General features: G+C 35.1%; 1 protein-coding gene across 2 annotated transcripts in view; it reads left to right on the top strand.

Moving 5' to 3' along the window:
• PIK3CB (phosphatidylinositol-4,5-bisphosphate 3-kinase catalytic subunit beta) overlaps positions 1-27,663 on the top strand; it is a 106,415-nt gene that overhangs the window by 55,702 nt on the left and 23,050 nt on the right. For both annotated transcript variants that reach the window (XM_072867965.1, XM_072867964.1), the window contains 11 exons: positions 3,410-3,595; positions 6,497-6,722; positions 8,335-8,558; positions 11,260-11,442; positions 11,701-11,871; positions 12,774-12,851; positions 17,021-17,272; positions 17,836-17,932; positions 18,863-18,993; positions 22,513-22,566; positions 24,569-24,757. In XM_072867965.1, coding sequence (XP_072724066.1) covers positions 3,443-3,595; positions 6,497-6,722; positions 8,335-8,558; positions 11,260-11,442; positions 11,701-11,871; positions 12,774-12,851; positions 17,021-17,272; positions 17,836-17,932; positions 18,863-18,993; positions 22,513-22,566; positions 24,569-24,757 — 1,758 coding nt within the window. In that variant the 5' untranslated portion in view covers positions 3,410-3,442. The remainder of the gene's footprint in view (positions 1-3,409; positions 3,596-6,496; positions 6,723-8,334; positions 8,559-11,259; positions 11,443-11,700; positions 11,872-12,773; positions 12,852-17,020; positions 17,273-17,835; positions 17,933-18,862; positions 18,994-22,512; positions 22,567-24,568; positions 24,758-27,663) is intronic.

The raw sequence follows: 27,663 nt of genomic DNA, 5'->3' as shown, positions 1-27,663 counted from the left end.
CTGAAAATAGAAAAGATCTTATGCTGAATTAAAATAGAACTCATGCACAAAATAACTACGTGGAACAGATTAATGTTTTCCTTGCTGCTATACCTGTTAAAGTAATGCTTTATAATGGCAATACCACTTTGTTTTACCATGATGACCACAGAAGATAACTGAAAATAGACTGTATATGCATCCAAGTATGAAAAATCTGTAGTTTTACATAATTCACATGATTTTTCTGTGTCTGCTATTTCAGTTACAACAAAATTGCAGCCAAGATTTTATGGATAGAAGTAGCTGGATGGGAGAAAAGTAGTAATATCCTATTTAAATAGTATCTTGTTAAAGATATACTGGTTGGTAATGAGGAACTACACATTTTCTCAAGATTTTTTGGGTAGTTGCTGTGTTATTCTAATAGTGTAGTCTGTGTTGCATGGTGGGGTTAAATTTTGTTTCTTTCCTTTAGACAATTTAAGAGATCACGCACCATGCTAAACTTTCCACACCCATTGATGAGTGAAGGGATGGATTTGTAAAGATCTGGTAATTAAGATAACATATTTTCATACTGGATTTGTTTAATGTCAGCAGGTCTACACCCCCACCCCCCACTTCTTTTTGTTTTGATTCAACCTGATGCAGTGTAGTGGATTTATTTGGGGAATGAGGGCCTGATGATGATAAACTATTATTTGATAATGATGGTGATAGGAGGTCCCTAATTGTTGCTTCTAATGAGGAAAAATATTTTTTCTTATGTATTTATGCTTTCTGAAAGTTAGAGGTTTTTTGTTTGCTGTTAATGAAAATTATACTATATTTTTATCTATTACAAGCAAAATATTAAGTGATCCACATATTTAGTGTGGTAACAAGACGTGTTGGCAGCAGCCATGCTTGTGTGGGTCCTCACAACTTTGCTAGGGCTGAGTGGAGAGGTTTTGAAATTTCTTGGGTCTCATTACTCAAGTGTATTTACATGGCAGTTAGAGGTGAGACCTAAGTGTGTTGTCTCATATCTAAGGCAGCTTTGAACTGGCAAGCTGGTAGTAGCACAGCTGCAGTACCAAATAGCTGCTTTGAGTATTTAGCTGGGCTCCATGCGGGTTTTGGACTTGCCATTCCACTGGTGACTGGTAAGCTTTAGGAGATTTCAGTTCTTTCTAGCCAGCCCACTTTCTCTGCTGGAGATCTTAATCTTCTGAATTTTTCCAGATGTTAGATGAGCCATTTTATGTATTTACGGTAGCTGGAGGGATAGAAACAGATACTAAGGAATGAGGCAGAGACGGACTGCGAATATTTTAGTGATTATTTAAATGGTACTATTTGTTTAACAGTGATGATCAGTAAAAGTTAGGACTGAACAGCCCTTCGTAATATGTACAAAATATTAATAGCTTGTTTGTCAATAAAAAGTTAAGCCTTTGCAGTAGTTGAGTTTTGTGCTGCTTGACTATTCTGTTATCCATTGTAGGCACATTCAGCTTTCCCCTGTGCTTGTTCACTTATTCATTTAATTGCAAGCTGTCTGTATAAAGCAAGGTATTACAAAGAGACTTTCTGAAGTACCACTTTTGTATGTCTGTTGTCAGTTAAGGATGATGATGCATATGACAATGAATTGTTTGGTTTAAAAGCCTACCAACTTTAAAGAGTTGAATTTCTGAAATAGGAATATCAAACAAGTTTAACTCACTATAAGTGAAGCATTAACTCCTGCATATCATAAAGTTTGGATTTAGTAGCTGGTGGTGTGACTTTTTCCAAAAGTCTGTTTCCTAAAGAAAAAAGATAAGCTGGAGAGGGAGGGGAATGAAACACCTTTGTTATGATGTAGTTGGTCTCCTGGAGTTTTGTGGTGGGTTCAACTATAGTACATTATAAAAAGATTTCCTGGTTGCTTGTTTTTGGGGAAAAATAGTAGTAAGTTGCTTTGGGATTGAAAAGCTGTATTCATAAATGCATATACGTTTGGAAAGTTTGCACAACATGATAATTATCTGTAATTCTATGGCATGACCAATTTAAGCAATCTTGTACTGTATCTAGGTATACCTTTGTAGGTTTAGCATCTGTAGAAAGGATTACCTTTTGATAACAGATTTTGCCTAGTGTCTTATCAAAAGGGAAAATACTCTGCGTCAGACTTCTTAGCAATGTAGTCAACAGTGGTGACTGTATTTCAGAAGGCTGTTGTGCTAACTTTTTTTTTTTTTCATTTGCTGCTGAGCTTGTTTGAACCTGCTCCATGATATATAAAGAACAGCAGCCCAGTGTATTGGTTACATCCTGCTTTTTCTGCTGGTGCTGTAATAGGGGAAATACCTTCAGTTAACCAGAACAGGCCTGATTTCAGAGCAGGGCAGGGATCTAGAAGAGAAGGGAAGGCGTGACAAAAGTAGTGGAAAGCTGTAATAGCAGTGGAGTTGCACATTCTGGCTTATTTTTTACAAATGGTGATTTCCCACATCTCATGATGTCCAGCAAGAATTAGAAAGGTGTAGGGGTAACTTGTCTTTATTGGAGAAGTGCTTTATAATAGTGTTTTACAACACTTCTTATCCCTTTGTCAGCTGAAGAGCATTGTCTGGATGAAGAGGAAGGTAAATACTTAGGTGAATAGTGATTGAAGGGAAAATGCGTCTTTACAGAGTGGTAATCAAGAGATAAGACTTGGAAGGTCAGAAAAACTAGTGGTATCATTAAGAGTAAATTAAAATCCCTTGAAATACAAAGGACAAGTAATCAGGAAGCCAGTGTAGTGAGTTGAAGTAGATCACATAAAGGGTTTCCCCCTACCCTGCAGTGGATGCAGTTTACCCAGTGGGTTGAATTCATAGGAGATTATCTTTCTTTAAGGTTGAGATTAAATTGAGATAAATGCCTTTAGAGAAAAATGTCCCTTTCTAATAGAGTTGAAGATTATTTTCATGCTATTAATATAGACTTTCAAGTTGAATATGTCACTCTGGCCACGTTTGTGGACAACTAACAGGAAATTTGCAAAAACAAAATTATGAAATTGATAATGTGTTTTCATATTAAATATTGCCATGCTTCATCCAAGAAGTTCACTTTGATTGTATTTTATGCAGGTAAATAGTTTTAGAGAAAATCTAAAATGAATTTCTAACTTTGTTTTAGCTAACCTCTAAGAAGTGAGTTTTTTCTCTCATTACTTTGTCTTAATGATATAAACATCTCAACAGTAGTGCTTTACCAGGCAAGTGCTTTTATTATACTAAACAGGATTAATGAGTAAAACTATGCTTATACGCTTGCAATACTGGCATTTGAGACCCCAGCCTTGCAAGCTGAGCTGTACAAGCAGGCTTATGTAAACTTTCCAAAGCCTTTAAAATGTGTGTCTAATTATAGAAGGTTACATATACTGAATTTTTTTTCCCCCCCTAAGGCCATGTGGTTATGATATTATTGAGATTCCATAATGCCTCCTGCCGTGACAGACAGCCTTGACATCTGGGCAGTGGATTCACAGATTGGTGCTGATGGCTCAATATCTGTGGATTTCCTGTTGCCCACTGGAATCTACATCAATCTGGACGTCCCTCGAGATGCCACCATATCTCATATTAAACAGGTAATACCAAATGGTCAATTAACTGAAAAGTTAACTTCTATTTGGAATGAGTGCTGTTTCTGATTTTTATGTGCCTTTTGGCAAATCAAGTAATGAATTTGAGTAGGCATACATATAAAAAATAATGTATTGAAAGTGTGTGCATAGCTGATTGGTTAATAAAGATGTATATGTGTCTGGGGGTTTGGAATGGTTTTGGGCAGATGGCAAGGTTCAGAGAAATTACTTGTTGCTGATGGTTACACTTCAGCAGAGATTATTTTAATAGCTCTATATTAATACGGTATTGCTACATCTAAACCTTTTTTTAACACATTGGTAATACATTGTACATTTATTTAACGTTTCTCTGATTAGTGTGGAAACAGGAGTTGCTGTGTCTAATTTGGTTTTTAATATAGAAGTCGCAGATTGTGCTTCTGCTTCTTTTGATTGACACCAAAGGTGGATGCTTTAAAAACTATGTATGCCACTTCTTAAAGGTCATGTGCAAGTGCCGTATTAGGGCATCACTTAAAAAGTGAGGGAATACTCAAATCAAAGGAAGGGGAGCATGTAAAGAAATAACCACACATATTTAATAATAATCTACTGACCTTTCATCAGGTAATGGCCATGTGAGGGCATTTAGACAAGTTACTTTGGAATTTAGGTAGTGGGTGAATTACAACACCAAGTAATCTGCTCCGTAGGCATAGTAAACTTCTAAAAGAAAATAAAGAAGTGTGATTTCTCATTCCATTGCATTGCCTGGTAAATAAGTACATTGTTTTTCATTCCTATTCAGTCTGACAGTATTCACTTGTTTGTAGAAATTATTTTCTTCGTATCAGTAGTAGCTTCATATAATTTATTGTACTCCTAATTTGAAACTTTCTCGACATTGAAGTTTGGTTTTTTTATGCGGTGGACCACTTAGTATTTTAGAAGAAATGAGAGTGCCACTAGAAATTGAAGTGATCCAAGAAATAAGTTTTGTGCTATACTCAAATACTTGAAATAATTCAGACTGGAAAAATGTCAGTGTTGTTTTGGTAAAAGGGTAACCTGGGCAACTACAGGTTAGTTGGTGGGTAAGATGACGGAATAGCTGGTAGTGATTTCAACTGAAAGAATTTAAAAACCAAGTGTGTAAGTGACAACAATAAGGGACTTGAACTAAGCTGTCTGGTTTTCTTGATGGTTATGACACATTGAAACTTAACATGCTATAAACAGGTTCTGTTGATACTTAGCTGTTTTTCAAAGAAAACGAATGTTGATCATACCTACATTATGGAGGTCTTTCATGGAAATCACTGTATTTGAAAACAAAACAAAAATGAGGACTTTGGCATACTGGATTAGTAGCTTTGCTCCCACCACGTTGCTGTGACAAACCCTAATTTGTGGACCCTTGGGCGTAGAGAGGACTGGAGAGCAAATATAAGGAGTTTATCTTGTACGTGAAACTGTTGAGATTAAAATAAGAGAACAGAGGAAAAACAACCAATTATTTGAGGGCTGAAGAATTTTTCATTTCTGTACAGTTTATAATTCTGCCAGGCCACTACTTTGCGTGATGGCAAATGGCTGCTTTCAGTGGAAGTCAGTTTCAGGGACTTCATGGCTTTTTAAATTTTACAGTCATTAAGAGATATAATAAGTACCAGTAGCTGGAAATTGAAGTTAGGCAACTCAGGAGGAAAAAAAAAAAAAAAAGGCACAGATTTTTAATCAATATAATAAGCTATTGTAGAAGAACACAGAGGCAATAATAGATTTAGTCTTTTGATACCTTTGAAGTTGTAATTTTTGCTCCAAAGGCAGTTGCTGGATTCAGGTCTCACTCAGCTAGGCAAAATATACCAGAATACGTTTCTGGAAGGCAGAATTCATTGTACAGATCTATGAAATATATGTAGGTATGTTCAGTTCAGCAAAAGGAGTTCAGTTCAGCTTCAGTTATTTGAGAAGCGGGTTTTGCCATTGCATTATTGATCCTGCAGTTCCTGTTTCAAAATAAGTTTCAGAAAAAAAACCATAAAATGTAAATTTTAAAATTAGGACAAAAATATTCTCACAGATAAAGATATGAATAGTATTTAGGTTGGGAGAGCTCTTTTTACTTCCAATTTTGATTTCTGCTAAGGATTTGCTATATTTTATGTATTTGATACATTGATGTTACCTAAGGTGTAATCTTCTACTTAAGTATTCAGTTCAGTTTAAACATTGTTTAGTGTTCTGTGTGCGACTTGCATGTCTTAAGTGGCCTGCCAGTAATTTACAAATAAATTTACTTTAAGCTTCTCCAGACAACAGGGAATTTTTTATTCAGGAATTAGTTCCATAGTGGGAACTTGTTGTCTATATATTACAATAATTACTGGAAAAATAAAGTATAGATGTGTCTTGAGGGAGAAGGATTTTGATAGGAAGCTATAGGAATGGATGGAGAAGAGTGACAGTTTGCTGGTCAGTGTCAAGAACATCTGCATCCCAAATCAGTAAGTGCTTTGTTACTGTAGTGACAGCCGCATTTCTGCAACTTTACTGCAAATAGGACTATATTGGGTCAATCCCAGCACAAGCATCAGGATGAGGGTTAGTACTGTCTCATCACCTCATAGTATTTATAGTCCCTAGTAGTCCCTTATAGTACACAGAGTCCCTGTGTGTTTTTTACCCCTGGGATATTTATGCACACAAATTGCTGCTTAAAAATAGCCTCAAGATAGAGACTACAAACAAGACAAAGTAAATATATGATGATATATAGGGATAAAAATGAACCAAGTTAGCAAACATGTTACTCTTAGGTTCTTTTGGGAACATAAAATGGAAATTAATGTTACCTTCAGTGCCATAAGATACGGCCATGCTTTCTTGTTTTGTTTTATTTATTTATTTTCTTTGCAGCTCTTATGGAAGCAGGCACATGCCTATCCGCTCTTTCATCTCCTTATGGAGATTGACTCTTACATGTTCTCATGTGTGAATCAGACCGCTGTACATGAAGAATTAGAGGATGAAACACGGAGACTTTGTGATGTTAGACCCTTTCTTCCTGTCCTTAAACTGGTGACAAGGAATTGTGATCCAGGAGAAAAGTTGGATTCCAAAATAGGTGTCCTTATAGGCAAAGGTAATTACATTTAATTTTTTTGACAAATAAGGGTAAACTTTGTTTTGTATGAGGGTCTTAACTGGGCAGGTAACAGTGGAAAAAATTAAAGAAAAAAAAAATTAAAGATTAAGTATTTTCCTGACAGAATTTGCCTTTCTCAAACTAATACTGATGTAGTTTAAAATAATTTAAATACTCAAGATGAAACATTTGAAAGTTGTTGAAAGCTACTTTCTGTATTGTATTTTGGCACTGTATTGTATTACTACATCAATCGAGCAAATTTTATCTTACTAGAGGAGGGAAAAATCTGTAATATTATTACTAAGTGAAGGAAAGCATAATCCCTGAAAAGTGTTGTTATGAATAGCCTAACAGCAAACTGGATACACAGAAGGAACTAGAATTTATTATACATGGTTTCTGAGTTGGTTAACAATATGATTCTTGTTTTTGCTCTCAATTGTGGCACTGATTTTCAGCAAACAATGAAAAGCTATTTTTAAAGGTTTCACAGTAACTTGATGTTATTTCAGAATTTTCAGCTTTTAAATCTACTCTGCTTGGTTATACAATCAAGATTGACAGGGTCATGTGAGGTCATACCTCTTGTTTTAAAACAATGAACCATTGTTAGCTCTTTTATAAAGACTGCAGGTTTTGTTTAGATTTCAGCAGTACACTGTCTGCCTATTTGTTAAAACTGACAATGGAAACAGTTAGCCAGTTTAACCATTCAGACATATTCTGACAGATTCTGAGAGATTCACATTCTTTGATTGAATATTTTGCTTATTATAGCTGTGCAAGATCCTTATGCAGCCCCCGTTCTGTACCTTAGCAGTGGAAAAAATGTGTTCTTGTCTAAGCTTCTAAACTTCATGTTTTGTTCTCAAAAGCTGTTCAGTGCTTTGTGTAATTTGGACAATGTCCTTCAAAGTTCAGGAGAAAAGAAAGAAGCACACACTTGCATGCCCTATACTTCCTGAAGTACCGAAGAATTGCAGCTGTGTGGACTCTCCACTGTGTATTCTCTCTTTACATATTTTGGAAAAGGACCTTTACTGGTCTTGTATTGGTTGAAATTTCAGTCCTATCATTTTGACTTGAGTAGAAGATTTTAATCATAAGGAAAATTCAGGAATAAATTTATCTATTTATGGTCCCACTATCAGTCTTTTTTGAGTTTTAAACAAAAAAGATGATGTCGTCTTTCTGTGGGATTACAAAAAAATAGTTTGCAAACACTTCTTCCCCTCTATGGTCTTTATGATGCGTTTGCTGTGCTTTCTTTGCATTTGCTGTTGTGAGGAGAGACTTAAAACTTTCCAAACTATCTTGAACTCAGGGTGAGGTTGGCTTTTCCGATTAATAGTACCTAAGAAAGGCATTGGTTCTTGCTGTTTAAACTCTCATACCAGGTTGCATGGGAATTGTGCAAGTAACTTTGGAAGTCCACTGATGTACAGGACAACATAGAACCCAACTCACTTTTGAGCACCCATTTTGGATGGGATGTCTGAAGAAAACCACTTACATAACCTTAACTTAAAGATAATAAAGGTTTGAGTGGGATAGTAAATAGATGGGCAGTATTTGTACAGGTATGTATCCTTTTGCTTGCTTTCAGGTCTCCACGAGTTCGATGCCTTACAAGATCCTGAAGTGAATGACTTCCGAGCTAAAATGCGGAGAATCAGTGAGGAAAAGATTCAGTCACTTGTGGGTCTCTCCTGGATGGACTGGTTAAAGCACACTTACCCACCAGAACAGGAACCTGTTATCCCAGAGAGCTTCCAAGATAAGCTCTATAGTGGAAATCTTGTAGTGGCTGTTCATTTTGATAACTGCCAGGTAGGAATGGTTGTTCAGCACATTTCATGTACTGTTCTTGATCCTGATCTGAATTAACATGTGATTGATCAAGGATGTAAATAAAATAGAATATTAACATTATGGTGTTTGCTTTAAAAATGCAAATTCTTTCACCAGGATCCTTGAGTCTTGAAAGAAAGTGAGGACACAAATCTATGATTGTGAACTGAACTTCTAAAGTCAAATTACAGTTCTGTTTCTAAAGTCAAAATGTACAACTTGTATATTCTGTATTATTTCATGTTCATTTAAAGAAAAACATAATTCAAAGTTGTCAGGACATTTTTTGGCCAACTGTTACTGTGTTGCTTTCACTAGCATTCAATTTTAGGCTCAGGAGATGCTGGTGAATTGGGAGGCACCGTATTCAACACACTTCTTTTTGTGTGTGATTCATTGTTGAACATCTTTGGGGTTGATCTGCTAATTAGGTTGAGCAATACATTTTAAAAAAAGAGGAATTAGTATTCCCTACGCTAGACATGCATATAGACAAATAAAATGCTAGCTGAGACTTGAGAGTTACCTTTTTGTTTCAGCTAACAAATCCATTGTTTATTTTTAAAATAAAAACCCCTTTAGTTTCCACCTAAAATGATTTAGCTTCTTTTTTTTGATGTTGAAGTTGCTATGATTCTACTTGAGTCCAGCATGCCCATTATTCATTTTTGCACTGTGTTCTTCTTGATAACAGTGAGGGGTCACCATGGGAAACCTTAAAATCTCACAGGTGTTTAAATATATCAGGCTATATTTGGTGTCCATTTTGACCTAGGTGCTAGATACTGATTTTTCTAATGATTCATCTGATTTTATTTACAAAGCTTTATTATTTCTGATGCTATCTTTTTTAACTTAAAAAATAAAAAATCCAAAGTGGTAAAATCATATCTGACTCTGGAAATACTAAATTTGGTCACCAGTAGCACTAGCTGATGTTGGATGCATAGGTGTGTTTATGACAAAACCTTTTTCTGGTCCTCTTTGGCTCAGTAGAGGACTTGTAGTTGTCCAGGAGTGAGAATATCCGTGTGTTTGTCAGCTTTTGATTAAGATATTGTGTGTGTGTGTATATATATATATATGCATATGATAACAGTAGAAAAGCAAAAGTTCATGCTGCTGCAGAATGTTTTGCCTGCCACTGTGATAGCTTAGGCTGCTGACATTTCAAATGTTTTGAATGCTTCTGCTGCCAGTTCTGACCTTCAAAGCTATTAACAGTTCAAATCTGAGCTGCTTTTTAGAGCAGTAAACTCTGTTCCAGACTTTACTACTTGCACTGAGTACTAAAAATCATCTCAGGAGAATTAAATAGGAAAGGTCGGGGACTGTTGTGTTCTTTCAGTAGGAACGCTGCAAGATTGAGAGAAAAGAATATGAAAATACTTTTTGTCTAGAATGTGTGGGTGAGCTGTAAAAGCTACATAATTGTCTCTGGGGCAAGAGAAAGAGACTGATCCCCATTTCTGTGACATACATGTAGACACCTACAATTTGGAAGTAAGGCAGCCGTCATAGAGCATCACCTTCCTGGGAGGAAAAAGTGACCTTTCCTGTCTACCCACTATCAGTTACAATAGGAGAAGAAAGCCTGCATGGTTTGGCAGCTTTCTGAAAGGGGGAAGCTGTTATGAGCCATGCAGAAACTGAGAAAATACAGAATTAGTTTTGTCTGACTTGACAGAGTTAGACTCTTCCATTAGGGCAGCTTGGCTTCTTACCAGTAAAATTCTGTATAAATAAAGCACAAGTCAAAAGAATGTAAGCCAGACAACACTTCACATCTGTAAATAACTGCTTTTAGAATGCTTGCATCTTCAGGAGTGTGTGTGTGTAAATAAAAAAAAAATCAAAACAAAACCCCAGAACTTGCTCAATCAACCTTTGCAAATAAACGTGTGCAGAACATAATGTGGTAGATTAAGGGAGATGAAAGATTTCAGATGACCTTTTACATTAGGAACTTTATATGCATTTAACCTTTTTTTTTAAGTTTAAAAAAGAAAGTAACATCTTACCCGTACCTTTTTGGAACACATCAAAATTAGAGATACTTTGGAAATACCAAGATAGCCTCTAAAGGTTTGATTAAAAATTTTATTTGAAAATGCAGAGTCTTTCCATGTTGTATTCAGAATGCTACAGATATTGGCTGCTATCCCTCTTTTATGCACTCCTGCAAATAAGGTGGTGTTTTTGTACATAAATCACACTAACAGTTTCTTCTGCTTTCTTACTTGAAGCTTTCTTTTTCTTCCAAGTGCAGTGGTACCTAGAAAGAGTATAACTTGCTGGTGGTCAGAAAGAAGGAAACACATCTAGTACTGCTAAATACCTTGAAATGTATGCATGATTTATTGTCTCCCTCCTTCACATTCTACAATACAAGCTTCTAGATCAATATCCTGATCTAGAAGTCTTTAAATCACTGCTGAATCAATTACATAAAGTTCTGTGTTCTTAAAAGTATTTCTTCTAGTATAAAAGTTTGGGAATTTACCATTTTGCAGCTTTTAGGGTGACTATTGCTCTGATTGTGCTGAAGATGTAGAGATTAACTATGAATGTTAAAATAGACTGTTTTTAACAGTTAAGTATTTCTACCTATTTTATTTAAGCCTTGTACATCTGACTACAACAAGTTTGACATTCAGTATTCCTGTTTATGTTTTGTTAGGATGTATTTAGTTTTCAGGTGTCTCCTAACATGAATCCCATCAAGCTGAATGAGCTGGCAATCCGAAAACGCTTGACTATACATGGAAAAGAAGATGAGGAAGTTGATCCTGCTGACTATGTGCTGCAAGTTAGTGGAAGGCTAGAATACGTTTTTGGTGATCACCCACTAATTCAGTTTCAGGTACATAAAGCTCTTCGGAACTTGTAACAGTTCTCTAGTGCCTTGGCCAGAAGTTGACCTTGCTTCCTGTGCCATTGGATGGTCAGCTATGCTGAACAGTAATACACTTCCTCCTCATGTCTGCTGTCCTCTCCAATTGTAAAATACATGTGCACAGTTTCCTTTGTATCTTTGTAATACATTGTTGTTTCTTTGATTTGAAAGTTGCCATAGAAATAGTCCGCTAGCTGATAACAACTGTTTTCCATGGGCTTTTAGTATATACGCAACTGTGTGATGAACAGGACTCTTCCTCAGCTGACTCTAGTTGAGTGTTGCACCATAAAGAAAATGTGCGAGCAGGAGATGATTGCCATAGAAGCTGCCATAAACCGAAAATCATCCAACCTTCCTCTTCCTCTGCCACCAAAAAAAACACGAACAACAACTGTAAGTTGATACGGAGAATATCTAATATCCAAAAGGAGCAGTGACTTGTGGAATATAAATCACAATGCCTGGGATTTGTGCCACTACTACTGTTTACCAGTGTAGGTCACCTGGGTCTACTTGGAGCCTTCTGTTGCTTGCAAGAAGGTTTACATCAGAAATAGCAGGCTTTGAGGCTTTTTGGAAATGTCTTACCTTCCCTCACCTCATCCTTCCTCCTCTCCCCACTGTCTCCTTTCCATTGCTATTGATTCTACTTTTATTCACAACCCAGAGGAGCAGGTAATAATCTGTTACCAGCAACTGGAGAAGTTATTGCAGAGAACCTGGATTCTTCAGCTTCAACACAATGTGTAGGCTCCACTAGCTTGGACAGTAGTAGTCTGTGGTCTCTTGTGTTAGCCCAGATATCTTGCATGGTGTTCCCACTTCAGTGATGGCAACTTTTGCCATAATATACATCTAACTTTTCTTTTAATATGGTGCTTCCTTTATTGCTAAACTTATGGCCTTATAGCACAGTTATAATTTTTGTGCTGTCATTCTAAGAAATGTGGATAGGCTTTGCTCTGTTAAACGCTGTATATATACAGAATGAACAATAAATTTGAAGGGTTAATCTGAATTGTCAGCAAGTAGTACTCAATGTATTTTCTCACCCCCACCCAACCCCCCCTTCAGCTGAGTGTTTTTTCTAACTTTTTTACCCTTTTAGGGCATCTTGTATGCTCTTGTAGTTACGATAATAAATTTATTTTTTAAGATTTCAAATTTATATTTTTAAAAATGCATCTTTTTTAGTTTGTATTTATGACTTTTGCTTAAAATGTTTAGCTTCTGAAATAGGTCTCAATATGTTACATTGATTAAGAATGAACTTGTATCTTTGTTTCCCTTCTCAGAGTGTATGGGATATTTCAAACCCTTTCAAGATTATTCTGTTAAGGGGTAATAAACTCAATACAGAAGAAAATGCCAAAGTAAGTAACTATGCCTAGTATAAGAAGATGTTCTGTTAATCATTTTAATGATTTTCAATGTTTAGTGAACTCAAAATCATACAGATTTCAATTCAGCAAAAGTATAAGCATTTTTAGTTATTCCCAGTTATACTGGTAGTATTGGTTAAAATCTTGCTTTATTGCTAAAGTATTGCTTTATTGTCTGAAGTTGGATATGTGCATTAGAACATTATCAATCATCATGGACAGTATAACACAAATGTTCATATGGTACTTGATTTTTTTAAATGGTATCTGTAAAGTACTGATATTGGTGTGAAATAAGCTTATGCAAACTAAAGCGTCATAAACATCTGACAAACAGAAGTAGATTAAATATTAAACATTTTTCAATGGAACATAAGGTATTTTTGTAGTCCACAATATTTTCTGTGTGTGTCTAAGCGTGGACTGCATACTTCTATACAATCTGTCTTTTTTTTTTCTAAACATGCTGACCACACACAAAAAAAGCTGTAGTATCACTTCCTGTAAAAATGTACATGACTGGGCTACTGACTGTTTTACAGACCACAAGTTGTTAACGCATGGGAATTTATTGCATAACTACTTTAAGACCTTACAAGACACTTGCCTGTGAGGTAGAACAACATCCATTCCCTTTATTTTGTTTGGCAGTCAATAAATTAAATAGCCAGTCGTGTAGATTAGGAAGAAATTCAATTAGCCATTGAACCTTGCTGTTCTGATGCTTTATTCAGGATACTCAGTGCATTCTTTCTTTCAAAACTATTGTTACAACCTGCTTGTATATTAACAATACTACATAGCTAATTGAGCCATAGTTACAATTTTACTGCCTGAGACACTGTGACTGTGGAAATGGATGTCTGCAAAAACAGATGTTACCTTTTCTTTGTCTAAACCATTATTTAGCTAGTTGTAATATCTTCTTAACTCTACATTCTGTAGACTCTTTAAAGTTTTTAAAAGAAAAGGGAAGGGAAAAGAGAAGGTGGATTCCAGAAGCAACATAGCTATCAAGTTTGGTTGGGGTTTATTTGTTGGGTTGTGGGGTTTTTTTTTTTCATACTTACAAAAAGTGAATTTTGGTTAATTTATTTCAGTATGCTTTTAGAGGAAAAAGAAAATAAGTTGATTGTAAGCTTGAGGAGAAACAGGAAAAATTGACAATTCTTTGGTATTGGTGCCTGTGGACACTATGTAAATATTATTTAGCATTTTAAATGCTTTTTAGTCTTGAAAATTTTAAAGTCCTGTAGTTACCCAAGAACAAGAGTGCATGTAGTAACCTTGCAGGCTTGTGCATGTTTTCCTGCATTGTCTGTCTACACTATTATGGAATTGTCACTATTGAGAATGTATTTGTTTCCTAGTCCTGATTCTACGGTTGTTTAATTCATTGCCATTGTTCTTTTAGTTTCATTGTGCTTTGGATCAAGCCAATATTCATCCATTTTTGCTGAAACCACCAACAGGGTTCATAAATGCAGTGTTTGTAGTGGGAAACAAAACATTTCAGATAGATAGTACTCCACTAATGTGAGCTGGGTTGAGTATTTTCACCTAGAGCACAAGTGACTTCATTCAGCTAACACCCAATTTTCCAAATACATGACATTTGAAATCGCTTTTCTTTTTGCCTTGCTCTTTGGCTGCACCGTTGGTACATACCATTTCATTTGTAAAAGGGGAGTGTCAGAATGAAAAGAACAAAATTAGGATCCAATCCCTTACACTAACAGGGTTGGAAATCATAGAATTAGAACTAGCCAAAAGGCAAGCAAAATAGCAATGTGTTCCAACAATAGAGTGCTTTGTTACTATCAAATTTTACTTGATCACTTACACTTTTTATATTAATAACGTAAAAGAAAAGTCAGGGAAGTATGGTGGCATATAGTTATAATATCAGATAATAGCAAGTCAAAGAACAATATTCAAAATTATGCAAATGTGAATTTAAACTCCTGGTTTTAAAAAAAACCAAGCAGATTTTAGAATATTTACTGTTGCTGGTGTTAAAGCACAAGCAGATATACACTAGACGTAATCATATTTCCATAAGATATCTTTAAATCAGCAAAGGAACTTGATTATAAGTTCAGTTGAACATACAGTGAATCTGCAAATGAATTAATAAAGGGCCATCTGGTGAATTATTTCAAGGTTATGAACCAACCGATCTTAATCAGTTCTCTGATGTCAGCCACAGTATTTCCTTTTTGAAGAATATAAGGCTGCAATCTTTACTTACAGAGAAATAAAAAAACCTTGTAAATGTAATCAACAAGAATTTTGATTGTATATATTGTTACATATAGGTATCTACACACACATGTAGTGTGTACGCATTTAGATTTCCTGAAGTAAGATTACTTTCATGTGATCTGTTTCATGGATATTCATGTTGCTGTTCTTAACTCACAGTGCTTAACAGTGGTGAAGCTGTGCATACCAAAAATAGGTAATAGTGGTTTTTGAGCGTCACTGCGACTCAAGTGAATGGAGTTTTCTAAACTGAACTTTTTCTTTCAGTGATTGATTGCGAGCTTGAAAATGAAGTTAGTATTGTATATATGTAAGTCAATGAGTCAGTTTAATAATGGATGTTCCTATGGCACCTGTATCAAGAAGGAGTGTAACCCATAACAGTGTGTTCTCCAAGACCTAATACCTGTGACGGTAGTCTCTTGATCAGTGGTAGCAATTGTTTCAGAGACGTTCAGAATGGGTGTTATTTGGAGACCATCTGTTGGTGCTACTAATGTTTACTCCAGGGATTATTCTGGGCTGAAGACAGATTTGCTTTCTAGCATGACTTCATTTAAACTGTATTACGGTTTGCCAATGACTAGTTTATCTATCTGAGCTAGTTTACAAATGGAGAACTTAGTAATGAGCAGTAGTTGGTGTAGCCAAAGAAGATATATCAAGATTGGGACTGCTTTGATGTTGATCACACTGTTGTTTCTTTGAAGGAGGGAAAGATAGGTGCTCTGCCAGAACAGATCTTGTCTATGTCAGTTGGGAATTCAAAGGTGAATTATTTTTATCCAAAACCTATACTGAATTTTAAATATCTCCACCTTTCCCTTACAGTGCTCAGAAAGAATATCTTAGCTTAAAGGGAATGTTGGGAAGGTTGTTTGAGGAGCATAGGGAAGCTGAAACATCAGTTCACCTTTTACTTGTTTAACCGTAACATTGAGAACTTGTTTTGTTGTTGACTAAAGGATTACATTTGTGGGGTGTCGTCCGTGTCGTCCCCCCCCCCCTTTCTCTCTTTGTTGTTTGCTCAGGCAACAAAAATAAAGACCTCGTTGTCATTCTTGTTGAAACTGCCCAAGTGTATGGATACTTGGAAACATGCAGTTTTCTGTGTACGTATGTTATTAAACAGAAATGCAGAAATGAGCCAGATCATAGCATTGGCCTGTAATGTTCTTAATTTCAGTGCCAGTAACTCCAGCTTCTTTCTCTTCTTGCCTGTCTCCTTTCCTGTTCCTTATTTTTATCATCCAAGCTAGCTGGTTTTGTTGGTTTCTGGGTGCTAAAGGCAAAACAGAATTCCTGGGAATTATGTACATTGTTGTTATTACAGGTGATTTCTGTCAGGGTCAGCAGTGTTCCCTCTGTCCATTTTTATAAACAGTTTAAGTAAAAAAATGAATTTTTTCTTAAGCTGAAAAAACCCGAAACTTTTCTCCTTTAGAAGCACAAATTGATTCTCCCTGGAGATTTGAATTTGTATTCAGAAAAATAGTCTTACCTTTTCATTGTGCTTTGTTGTTTGTTTCCTACGATTTCCTTCCATGTTAAGTATGTTAATTTAGAAGCATTTGTATATCCATATACTGTATTTGTTGCTCCAAATGAGTTGTTATTATTAGTCATATGTGGTAATATAAGTAATTCAGTACTGGAAAAAGTGGTAGCCAACATTATTTAAACAAATATATTTTGATTTGGCCAGGAACATGAATAGCAAAGTAAAAAGAACTTGTTCTCAAGAATTGTTTGGTCCATTTTGAAACCTCAAAATTAGTATTTCTTTTAAGATAGAAATATTGATGGAATGCATATATGTATGTTCTGTCTAATATTCTATGCAGAATTCTGTAGGTTCTGTGGCAAGCTTAAAATTTGTCATTTCTTTATTGCAGGTTCATGTTAGGGCTGGTCTTTTTCATGGTACAGAGCTCCTTTGTAAAACTATTGTAAGCACAGAAATATCTGGGAGAAGTGATCACATTTGGAATGAAGTACTAGAGTTTGAAATAAATGTCTGTGATCTACCAAGAATGGCAAGGCTCTGCTTTGCAGTTTATGCTGTGATGGATAAGATGAAAACTAAAAAGTCAACCAAGGCAATGAATCCTTCCAAATACCAAACCATTAGGAAAGCAGGAAAAGTGGTAATTATTTCATATATTTTTATTGAGTGTACCTCTGAATTACATTGAAATGAGTATTCAGAAATCTTTCATTGTCCTCACGTTAGTGTTCAAGAATGCAAAATGAAAAAAAAACATTAAAAAGAGCATATGTTCTAAGAATTGCACATCTTGGTACAAAAAAAACTTTTCATACTTCTCAGAGACTGGAAAAGGCATGAAAATATTAGTGGTAAGCCAGTTGGTAAATGGCTGTTTAAAGAATGGTATTTTAAAAGGTCAGTTTTGTTCTCAACTCTAGATGAGTTGTGATTGGGAAAAGATGAAAAAATTAGCATCTAGGCTCACATTCAGGGAAATTGTATTTTACACTGGCAGAGTAACACCCTTAAAATTAAGTCTTATTGTTCTCAGTGGTACTGGAGTACATACTGAAAAATATGCATGTGTTTAACTGCTTTTCTGAAAGATATCACCATTTTAAAAAAGACAACCCTCTCAATTTTACTTCTATTGTAGTGCTTGCTGCATAGTAATATTCACTAGCATCTTAGTTTCCATGTAAAAATTCTTTCCTTTAACAGCATTATCCTGTAGCCTGGGTAAATACCATGATATTTGATTATAAAGGGCAGTTGAAGAATGGAGAACTGGTACTGCACAGCTGGTCATCGTTTCCTGGTAAAGTTTAACTTTTAAGACTTGAACTTTAAATACTTACAAGACTAAAGAAGAGTAGTATCAAACAGTAGAATATTTACTGTATGCATGTCCAATTCTCCTGTCATAATCTCTTTACTACTTGTATTTTTTATGTGGATAAATATATAACGTCTTAATCTCTTTCCCCAAAGTGTTATGTATCAGGAAGGAGGAAGGGCAAGAGTCTGCTTGGAAATAGTATTCTAAAAGTTTTATCTGTCATGAAAGGAAAATCACATAAAAATAGATGCATGTTTATATCTCGTGTTACCTGTTTTTAAGATGCAGTTTAGGTTTCATTTGATTCCCTGTGCTATGCATCCTAAACTAAATAGATAAGCTATATTGTATGTGACAATATTTGCATCAGCAAAAAATGTGAATTAGAATTTTTTTTAAGTCTTTCTTCCCTGACATTCAGATTGATTAGAAAGAGTGTCTGAAATCTCCATGTCACTCTTTATTCCATCCTGAGAAACCCTGTATCAACTTGGCTGTAGTGCTGAAAGAAATCTGACTTAAAACTCTCCTCTTTTTTTCATACTATTTGATATAGAGGCAGTGTGTATTACACACTGGTTTACAGAAGCTTGTGGTTTACAGAAGCTGCAGATCTTACTGGGATTTGGTTCAGTATAGGGATATCTCAGCTTCCCTTGACTGTTATGTTTATTTTGGAAAGAGATAGTCAGTTTCTTGTTGGGTTATAATCCAACATTTGTGAATGTGGGAGGTATGGGTAGTTTATACTGGAAATGCAGTGCTCTGTAGTAAAAGTGCTGTGCAGCAAAACATGCTTCTGTCCATTGTATACAGTAAACAATTTCTTATTGCATCTTTGCCTTTCAGATTTTTTAATTTTAATGCATGCCTGGCCTATAATATTAATTGCTCTGTCTAATGTTTCAGATGAACTTGAAGAAATGTTGAATCCAATGGGAACCGTCCAGACTAACCCTTACACTGAAAATGCAACAGCTTTGCACATTAGATTTCAAGAATATTCAAAACAGCCTATTAATTACCCTCCCTTTGATAAGGTAAGGTATGACATAAAGAGCGGTCATGAATGTTTATGTGTAAATAGCTATTTCTTCTTTCCTTTCAACACTGCCTTTTCCACTGAATTCCCCACTTCCTGCCTTTTAGTTAACATACTGCAGGTTTTTAAACTTGCACCGTGTGAGAGCGCCAGTGCTCTGACTTCAGGGTCCTTAGATAGTATTTTGAAGACATATACTTTTATAAATACTCTGTACGTAGTCTCTTGAGGGTCAGAAGCATAATCAGTTTGCAGTATCAATGATCTTACAAAAAGCTAAACTTATCTGCCATTCTGGAAACCTTCAAACTGTGCTTGCCTGTGGTCTATAAAGATCTGTAATTTCTTTATACAAATGTATGTCACCCACTCTTTGGGACACTTCTTTCCTCTATGAGCTAAAATCCTTTCCAGGATAAATAGACTCTTAATACTGTATGAAAACAGATTTCTCAAGGTCTGCTCTTGAATGAAATCCAGTTAAGTTGCCCTGCAGTTTTCTACAGATGTGGGTAAGAATGTCTGTCTAGAAAGGAAGTGTATATTTGGAATACACGTAGTAATGTCTGTAGTGTGAACGCTAGAAAGCAAGTTGTTCACAAACCAGCAAATAAAGCTAAGACCAGGAAACAAGTAATAAAATGAGTGTTAAAATAGACAGCTAATGATGCATTGAAAACCCAAGGTTTAACTCATACATACATTAGTCTGAATTTTGGTTTTTGGGAAAGTTAATAACCACTTAGAGAAAATTGCGCGCGCCCCCCCCCCCCCCCTTTTTTTTTTTTGAGTGTTTTGCAACTTTAGGGGGCATGAACAAAAAGACAGAAAGCACCAAGCTTTATCAGCTTGATCAAAGAGGGATTTTGGGTTTAAGGTTCATCAAAATGAAATCAAATAACAAAATAGATGATTTTTGGAAATTTTTTTTTAATTATTATTATTATTTTGGCTTGGGTTTTTTTCCTCCTTGTCAGCGCAGTACTTGTTCTTGTATTAAAACTGCACTGCCTTGAGCTAAAACAGTACTGACTAATTGCCTTCTTAATTTTGGGTGACCAGTTTACTCTTCATACTGGACAAATTTTAGTCAGTTTTGTTATTGTTATTATGCTTTAAGTTTTTTGCTCATTACCCTATGTATTTAATTTCTAAAGAAAAAAAGCTGCTTTTATGTGCATATTACAGACATGTTATGTAAAAGTGTGTTTCTTAAGTAATCGCATATTTGTTCTAGCACTATTGTTCCTTTTATTTGTACCTGCAATACCAAGTTTTCAGTATGTTAAAATGCTGGGGTGAATACAGACAAAAGCTTTTACTGAGTAAGTTATCTGATGTATTGACATTAAGATAGTGCCTGATTGTCTTCACCATCCCTTGTAACTTCCGTTTGGTTACTGGCTTTTTTTATTTTGTGGCTTTGCCCCCTTCTTGAACTGTACCTGAGAAATCCTGCATATCAGATAGAGGAAAATCCCAGAGCATCTTTATAAAGTGATTGCAGAGCTGGTAATGAAACATTCATTGAAAGCATTCAACTTTGAGGCAATGCTACAAAATGTGCCTTTTTCTTAGCAGTTCTTATTTTTTCCCCAGTAACTTTTGCTACTTGCAATTCCCTAGAGTTAAGAAACTGTTTTGCAGTATCACTGGGAAAATCAGAGCTCTAAACTGTTTGATAATTCATTCAATTTCTGTGGATATACTGAAATTTCTCCCTCAGAAAAGAGAGTAAGATACCCAATCTCTGAAAGATTCTCTTGGTGACGGTCCTGTTGAATCAGGAGTAATAGTGTAACTGCTTGAATAATACCAGCTGAGAATCTGTTTTTCAGCATTTTCTAGATGAGACTTGCTTGGTATATTTTCCCAGTGTTGTTGCTTGTTTCTGCCAAGAAAATGGAGACTCAGATGCCAGATCTTTATTTTAAGAAACATAATGTGCAAAAACAAATGAATCTTTTTGATTGTAGCATCAATCTACTTGCAGTGAACAGCTGTTTGGGGCTGAGTGAGCAAAATTGCCTTGACAGTTGGTAAGAAAACTGTTGTCTAACATAGGAGCCATATACTGGGCTGGTTAATGATTGGTGCTGCTGACACACTGAGTTCAGTTGAACAAAGCTGGACTTGCAGAAACTTTCAAAGTTTATTTGCAAACAGAGTAAGTCTAAAAAGTACAAGGAGGCAAGCATCAAACAGAATTAGGACATTGTAGTTTTGTTTATGCATGTTTTCACGCACAGTATGTAAACAAGGTTTGTAGGCAACTAGCAGATGTAATACATCATATTAATAAGCATTTCATACAGAGAAAGAAATAAAACAAGTTAGTATACCTTTAAGGATTTTAGCTGCTGGGTATTTATGCTCTGATTATGGTAGTCTTTTGTTGTTTCTTATATAGCCTGAGTAAAGACAATAGAAGTCTTGCTGAATCTGTGTCTGGGGATGGTGTTTTATATTCCTGGGTGATGGGAGAGACAGACCTCTGAGGGAAGGAAGACGGTGTAGTACCTTAGACTTCTTTCTTAATTGGTATTTCATTTTATGAAGCGTTCCTCAAAGCAGCAGCATCTGACAACTGTAAATATACCTACCTGACTAGTTCAGCTGGTCTAATTAGCTTAGGCAGTCACCATTCTAACACATCTCTGTTGGTTGCAGTAGTGTGCAGAATATAGTTTGAAGAACTGTATTTACATCTATACTTAACTACCCATCATGACTTATTACATGAACTTCAAAAACTAAGTAGAATGTTCAAAAGGCCAAAAAAAAAAAAAGGGAGCAAGAGTTAACTTGGAGCTGAGCTTCTGGGGAAATGTTGCTTTGCTGTTAACAAAAGTAGCAGTCCTTATTCCTGAGGGTTGTTGTATATTAACTGGTGCTGAGAGCTTGTTGGTGGAATATTCACTTTATCATTAAATGAGTTCTTGTTGGAAGCTGGTTGTTCATGACTTTATACAAGGGAAGATCCTAGATTTAGAGAAGTAACTGGAAATGCTAACTGAGATCATATGGGCCATCTGGGAGGACTGTGAAAGGACTAGACTTGTGGATTCATATTGAAATAGAGGGCTAGAAGTGTGGATCTATGGGTAATAGGTATGTCTTATGGAAGCAGTGCCCTCGAAAACAGCAGAAGTAGAGAGGAGGAAACAAAGGATAATTTAGAGTTGAGGAATTGGTTTGCTGTACTGAAAAATAAGGAGGAAATGCAAACAGAAAACAAGATGCTATAGGGGAGACTATTTAGCCCAGGAGTGATGAAGAAGAAGAAAATGGAGGTAATCATGAGCACTTCTATCCCTGATCTCCATAGTCCTGCAGATTAGAAAAGGGACACAGCATAGAAGTCCATGTTATACCACTGTATATACAAAATAATAGTGTTGTAATTATCTAAAGGATCACAAAATTTCCTTATCTGCTTCATTTCTATAGTATTTATTCTTTCAATGCAGTCAGATTTGTTTTTAAATCTAATGTGTTTAAAAACATCTTTTTGCAGATACTTGAAAAGGCAGCTGAGATTGCAAGAAGCGGTGACAACGCTGCAATGGCGGTAAGCATCTGCTAAAGACTATTTTAAAATTAATTTTCTGGGGGTTTTTTTGTTTTTCTCTTCTATATAAATCTAGAAATAAGTTAACTACTCAAATAATGACAGTTCTACTGGCTCTGTTTTCTTATGTAATTCACTTCGGTGAACTGCCTTAAAATTCAGGTATATATCCACTTTTTCCAATATATTTTGTATGACTTGTCTGGTTTTTGTCAAAAAGCACAATTGTTTACATACTCTATGCATTTGGAACACAACTAAGATTTACATTAGATCTGTATCTGGAAAACATTCCTAGGCTGCATAAAATATTGCTGGTAAATTGCTCAGTTTTATCAAGTGTAATGATTTGTTTGATTGTCAGATGTTTCCAAATAAGCTCTCTGAAAAATGGTCATTGATCTATAAGATGATGTTTCTTAAATATGATGATTATATGCTCTTCTTGAGGAATTGGATATTCTAATGTGAGGACAAATTTTGAAAAGATCACAAAAATCTGAAGGCGTTTTCTTTGTATTATATACAAAAATACGGATGATTGCAATTTAAGATGGTGAAAGCATAGTGGGATCAACAGTAATAATAACTGTATTTTATATAAGAGTAAAGCCGTTAATTGAAAAATGTGTCATTTACAATACTAAGTGCCTAAAGTGCTCAGGAAGAGTGAAAACTCCCTGCTACTTTGGGTGCAAACAACTTAGTGTACAAATAGTTGGAAATCTTAAATAGCAGCATGCCAACTTGACAGTATTGTGACTTTTAATTTGAAAGATTAACATTTTCAGATACAAGAATCACCTTATTGTCAAGACTGTTTACTTATTTTTATACAGAAACAGAGTATGTACTTAGTTTTACTAAACAAGCATTGCAGTTCAACTAGCTTTTTCAAATCTATTCACTACTAAAGAATTTATACTTAGGTGGTATTTTTACATGAAAATATTTACTTAAAACATTTCAGCACAATACAAGACTCAGGCACTTACCGTTTCTAGACAGAGCTAAACTTAAGTTCTGTGTGCAGCAGATGTGTTTTTTTATCAGGTGGGAAACCTGTGCAGAATGTTATTTGATAAGAGCTGTTTGTTTCTGCTATGAATCCTAATTGATTTTTGACTACTGTTTCTTCTGAACTTTCCTTTGTTTTTTTTATTTTTCCATTAATGTAAATACCTTTGGCGTACCTCTTAAAATTATTTAGAAACTCCTTCAGCTTTTTAAAGATAAAGTTGGCTTCGGTATTTAAAGCTTGCCATATTGTTTTTCAAACTATGTATTGAAACTCATTTATTGCCCTCAACTACTACCTCCTTACCCAGAATCAGCAGTTTCTTTTGTCTTCCATTAATATATGGAATGCTATTGTTGCTGATATCATTGCTTTAATTTCTGCCCTTGCAGTTTGCGTAAGGGCATGGCTAGGGACAGGAGGTATTAACTGAGCCAGTGTGAAGATTCATTCATACAAACTGATATACGGAATCAGTACTAAAGTTTCAGAGATCTAAAATGGAGCAAAATGGCTGGGAAAGACAAGTCTGGATTAGAAGACAAAAAAATACGTGTTTGTATACTTAGCAAATGTACTTCCCTTTGGTTATTGTTGGAAAAGTATTTTTTGGCTTTTAATTAAAAAAAAACATCATACATATATCTATTAAATTTGCTCACTTGAAAAACAAAAGGAGAAAGTATATGCATCCTAAACTAAAGTTCTCCATGTTAGAGTTGGAAAATAGAAATATTGCCATCTAGTGTCATTAACTCTAAAGTTTAGTTACTTTTTCAGAAACTTCTGTACACTGAATTTTTAATCTATTAGTTACAGTTCTTACAGCTTAAGAAAAATCTGAAAGAAAGGCATAGTAGTCATTCCCCTGTGTTTCATGAGTTTTATCTGATGTTCTTCCTGGTGTAGGATTTCTAGTATTTGAGCTAAAGTATAAGAATCTTACTGAATACATCAAAACATTCTACATTTCTCATTTTCTAGGGTCGAGGTGGTAAGAAGTTTTATATTGTGCTAAAAGAAATAATGGAAAGAGATCCTTTATCTCAACTCTGTGAAAATGAAATGGATCTTATTTGGACTTTGCGATACGACTGTCGTGAAAATTTTCCACAATCATTGCCAAAACTGCTGCTCTCTTTAAAATGGAACAAACTTGAAGATGTTGCTCAGGTAAGGGAAAAGACTATGATGGTGGGGAAAAATGCTGGAGTACAATCATGAGTAAATAGAGTTTCTTTCCCAAGTATAGACATTTTGCAATGGTACTATTGTATAAACCAAAGTTCATTGTCTACCTTCTGTGGCCTGGACACATAAGCAAGAACTTACGATCTAAAAAAAAAAAAAAAAAAAAAACAAACAAAAAACCAAAACCCAAAATGCATTTCAGAGGTCCTCTGAATGATGAGAAAATTATTTTACAGCAATTAATTATACAGGCTAATTTTAAAATCTTGTGCTCAACTCTGATCTCAAATGCAAGGAGTTTCACAGAATCACAGAATTGTTTAGATTGGAAGGGACCTTACGGGATCATCTAGTCTAACTCCCATGCTCAAGCACGGTCAGCTAGAGCAAGACTGTGTCCAGCTGAGTTCTGAGTATCTCCACCGATGGAGATTCCACAGTCTCTCTGGGCAACATGTTCCGGTGTTTGACCCACCCTCACAGTAAGAACTTCTTTTATAAGGTTATTTAAAAAAAAAATAAAAAATTAAGTTTGTAAATCAAGATCTGAAATAAAGCTTCTTATCAAAATTATTAAACTGCTCAAAGACGCTAAAAATCCACATTTCAGACTGGGTAATTAAACCTCATTGAGGCAGACAAATGATTTTTCAAAGAGATATGATACCCGCTAGTGGTACAAAATATTTCATTCTCATCATGGTGGCTGTTTGACCAAATAGGTTCTCCTTTAAAGTAACTGTAAGTAATTAAGGACTTGAAGACCAGTGCTGTGATACAAGATGACATTTTCAGTAAAATTATATCATTTGTTTGCTGTATAGATGTGCAAGGTTATTTCACTATACTGTAAAGAAGTTGGTGTAGCTGCCTTTTTCTGTATTTACCCAAATAGAATCCAACTCTTGTGATGTTTTTGGCAATAGGTAGAACCTTGATACAGGAAAAATTATATGAGTTTATAGTGAGACCGTTCCTGATTGATAGACTGACTTAAAAGTAATAAAATAACAGACCCCTGGATTTGTATTGGAACTTTTTAGTCTGATTGTGTACAGAGCAGGTTGGGCAAAACTATAAAAATCTGGCCAGTGTTAACAAGCACAGTACTCACTCTAAAGGGTGAATCCAGACGTTGTTTTGTTCATCTGATGGAATTGCACATTTGGAATTCCATCATTTGATGGAATTGCTTATCCTGATGGAATTGCACATTTAAATGATGCTCAACTTCTTGCAGGCTGTTACACTGAGATAATATTCATGTCTTTCCACAAGTCTCATTTTTTAAAATTTAAATTTTTTTTTATTAATTTTTAAAAAACTTTGAGCTAAAAAGAATTTGCTGTGAAGGATTATGATTGGTAGTATAAATTTCTATTCTAGCTTAGTATTCTGACCTTCGCCTGTTACCAGCTAGGTGTTCTCGGAAGAAAAGGAAGCCACTCCATGAAAACTCGACTTCTATCTATTTGTCATGTGATTTTTTTTGTGATTATCCAGTCAGTCAGAGTCTTAGTTTGCCTCCAGCATAGATTTTATTTTCTATTACATCCTTCCTACCAGCTAGATGTATATGTTCTGTGAACTTATAAAAATAAATGAAATTTCATCCTAACTCATTGTCCATGCCATGAACACGATGCTAACAAAATGTAGCACTCACACATTCCTTGCTCACTTTTGTTCTTTCACATGCAAGAATCCTTTGCTTTTTAGTAATTCCATTATGTGTTTCTGAATTTATTGTTCATTATTAAAAGTTATCTGGAAATACAAACTGTAGAAATATAAGCAGGTATTTGTTTATTCATTAAAATATGTGAAGGAAAAGGCATTCTGATTGCTTGCTAGGGGCTTTGAAATACGGCCTTTGGTAGCAGAGTTTTTTGAAAAGTTATTTGGAGGATGGATATTAGCTGACAACTCAAAATCCTTTAAATTCAAGAATATTAAAAAATATATATAAAGTATTTTATTTAAACAGATGGCTGAAAATACATAGTCATCTTGCTTGTTACTGTGTGCTTTCTGGAAGGAATGTAGTATTTATGTTTGCTTATGTATAGACAATAGTGTGGTTTATATTTTAATACCGTTTGTGGCAGCAAGAATAGTCTATCTGAAAAATGAGACCTTATCCTTAAACATGCCAGATATTTCTGTAATACATAGACATGTAAGCATTCCCAATGACTTATCTTTTCAAGTGAGGCAAGACACATACTCAGGAATTTTATAAATTCCAACATTAGCAGGCCTCATAATTTACCTCTCATTAAAATTAAATATATATAGTACTAGCTGTACATTGCAATATTTGTGCTACTACAACAACATGTGTGCTGTGGTACTAGAAGGTTTTTTTTAATGCCTATTGTGAGCTGTAAGTGTTTCAGGGAAAGTTTGACACTTAAGGCAAAAAGTTGGTGTGTTTTTTTTTTTTTTTTAGAAAAAGGTCCAAACACAAAGACAAAAAAACTCCCACCTCCAAAAAACAACCAAACACCAGCTGTTTATAAGAAAATTAACTAAGTAACTATATTCCTCTTTCTGTTAATGCAGATCAAAAGTAGTAAGGTGTTTTTATAAATGGAGTATTATATTTGTTTATAGACCAGCTTTATGGATCACTGAACTAATAGATTAAAGTTATGTACAATGGATTAAAGCAGCTTTATTGTATTATTTACCATATAGATTTAATGCAAGCTCTCATCGTTTTGCAATATTTTACTAGAATAGTTGCCCTGAAGGAATTCTGAAGGTGTTTGCCCTTACTGTTGCCATAACCTCCTCGCTCAGCAGAGTAGTAGAGTGGCAGAACTTGTTAGCAGAATTCACAGGCAGTATTTATGCTCAAAACAGAAGTTAGTCATTATTAAAAA

The sequence above is a fragment of the Ciconia boyciana genome, chromosome 7, assembly GCF_034638445.1.
Source record: "Ciconia boyciana chromosome 7, ASM3463844v1, whole genome shotgun sequence".
Classification (NCBI taxonomy): domain Eukaryota; kingdom Metazoa; phylum Chordata; class Aves; order Ciconiiformes; family Ciconiidae; genus Ciconia; species Ciconia boyciana.
This window is presented reverse-complemented; position numbering and strand designations above follow the sequence as displayed.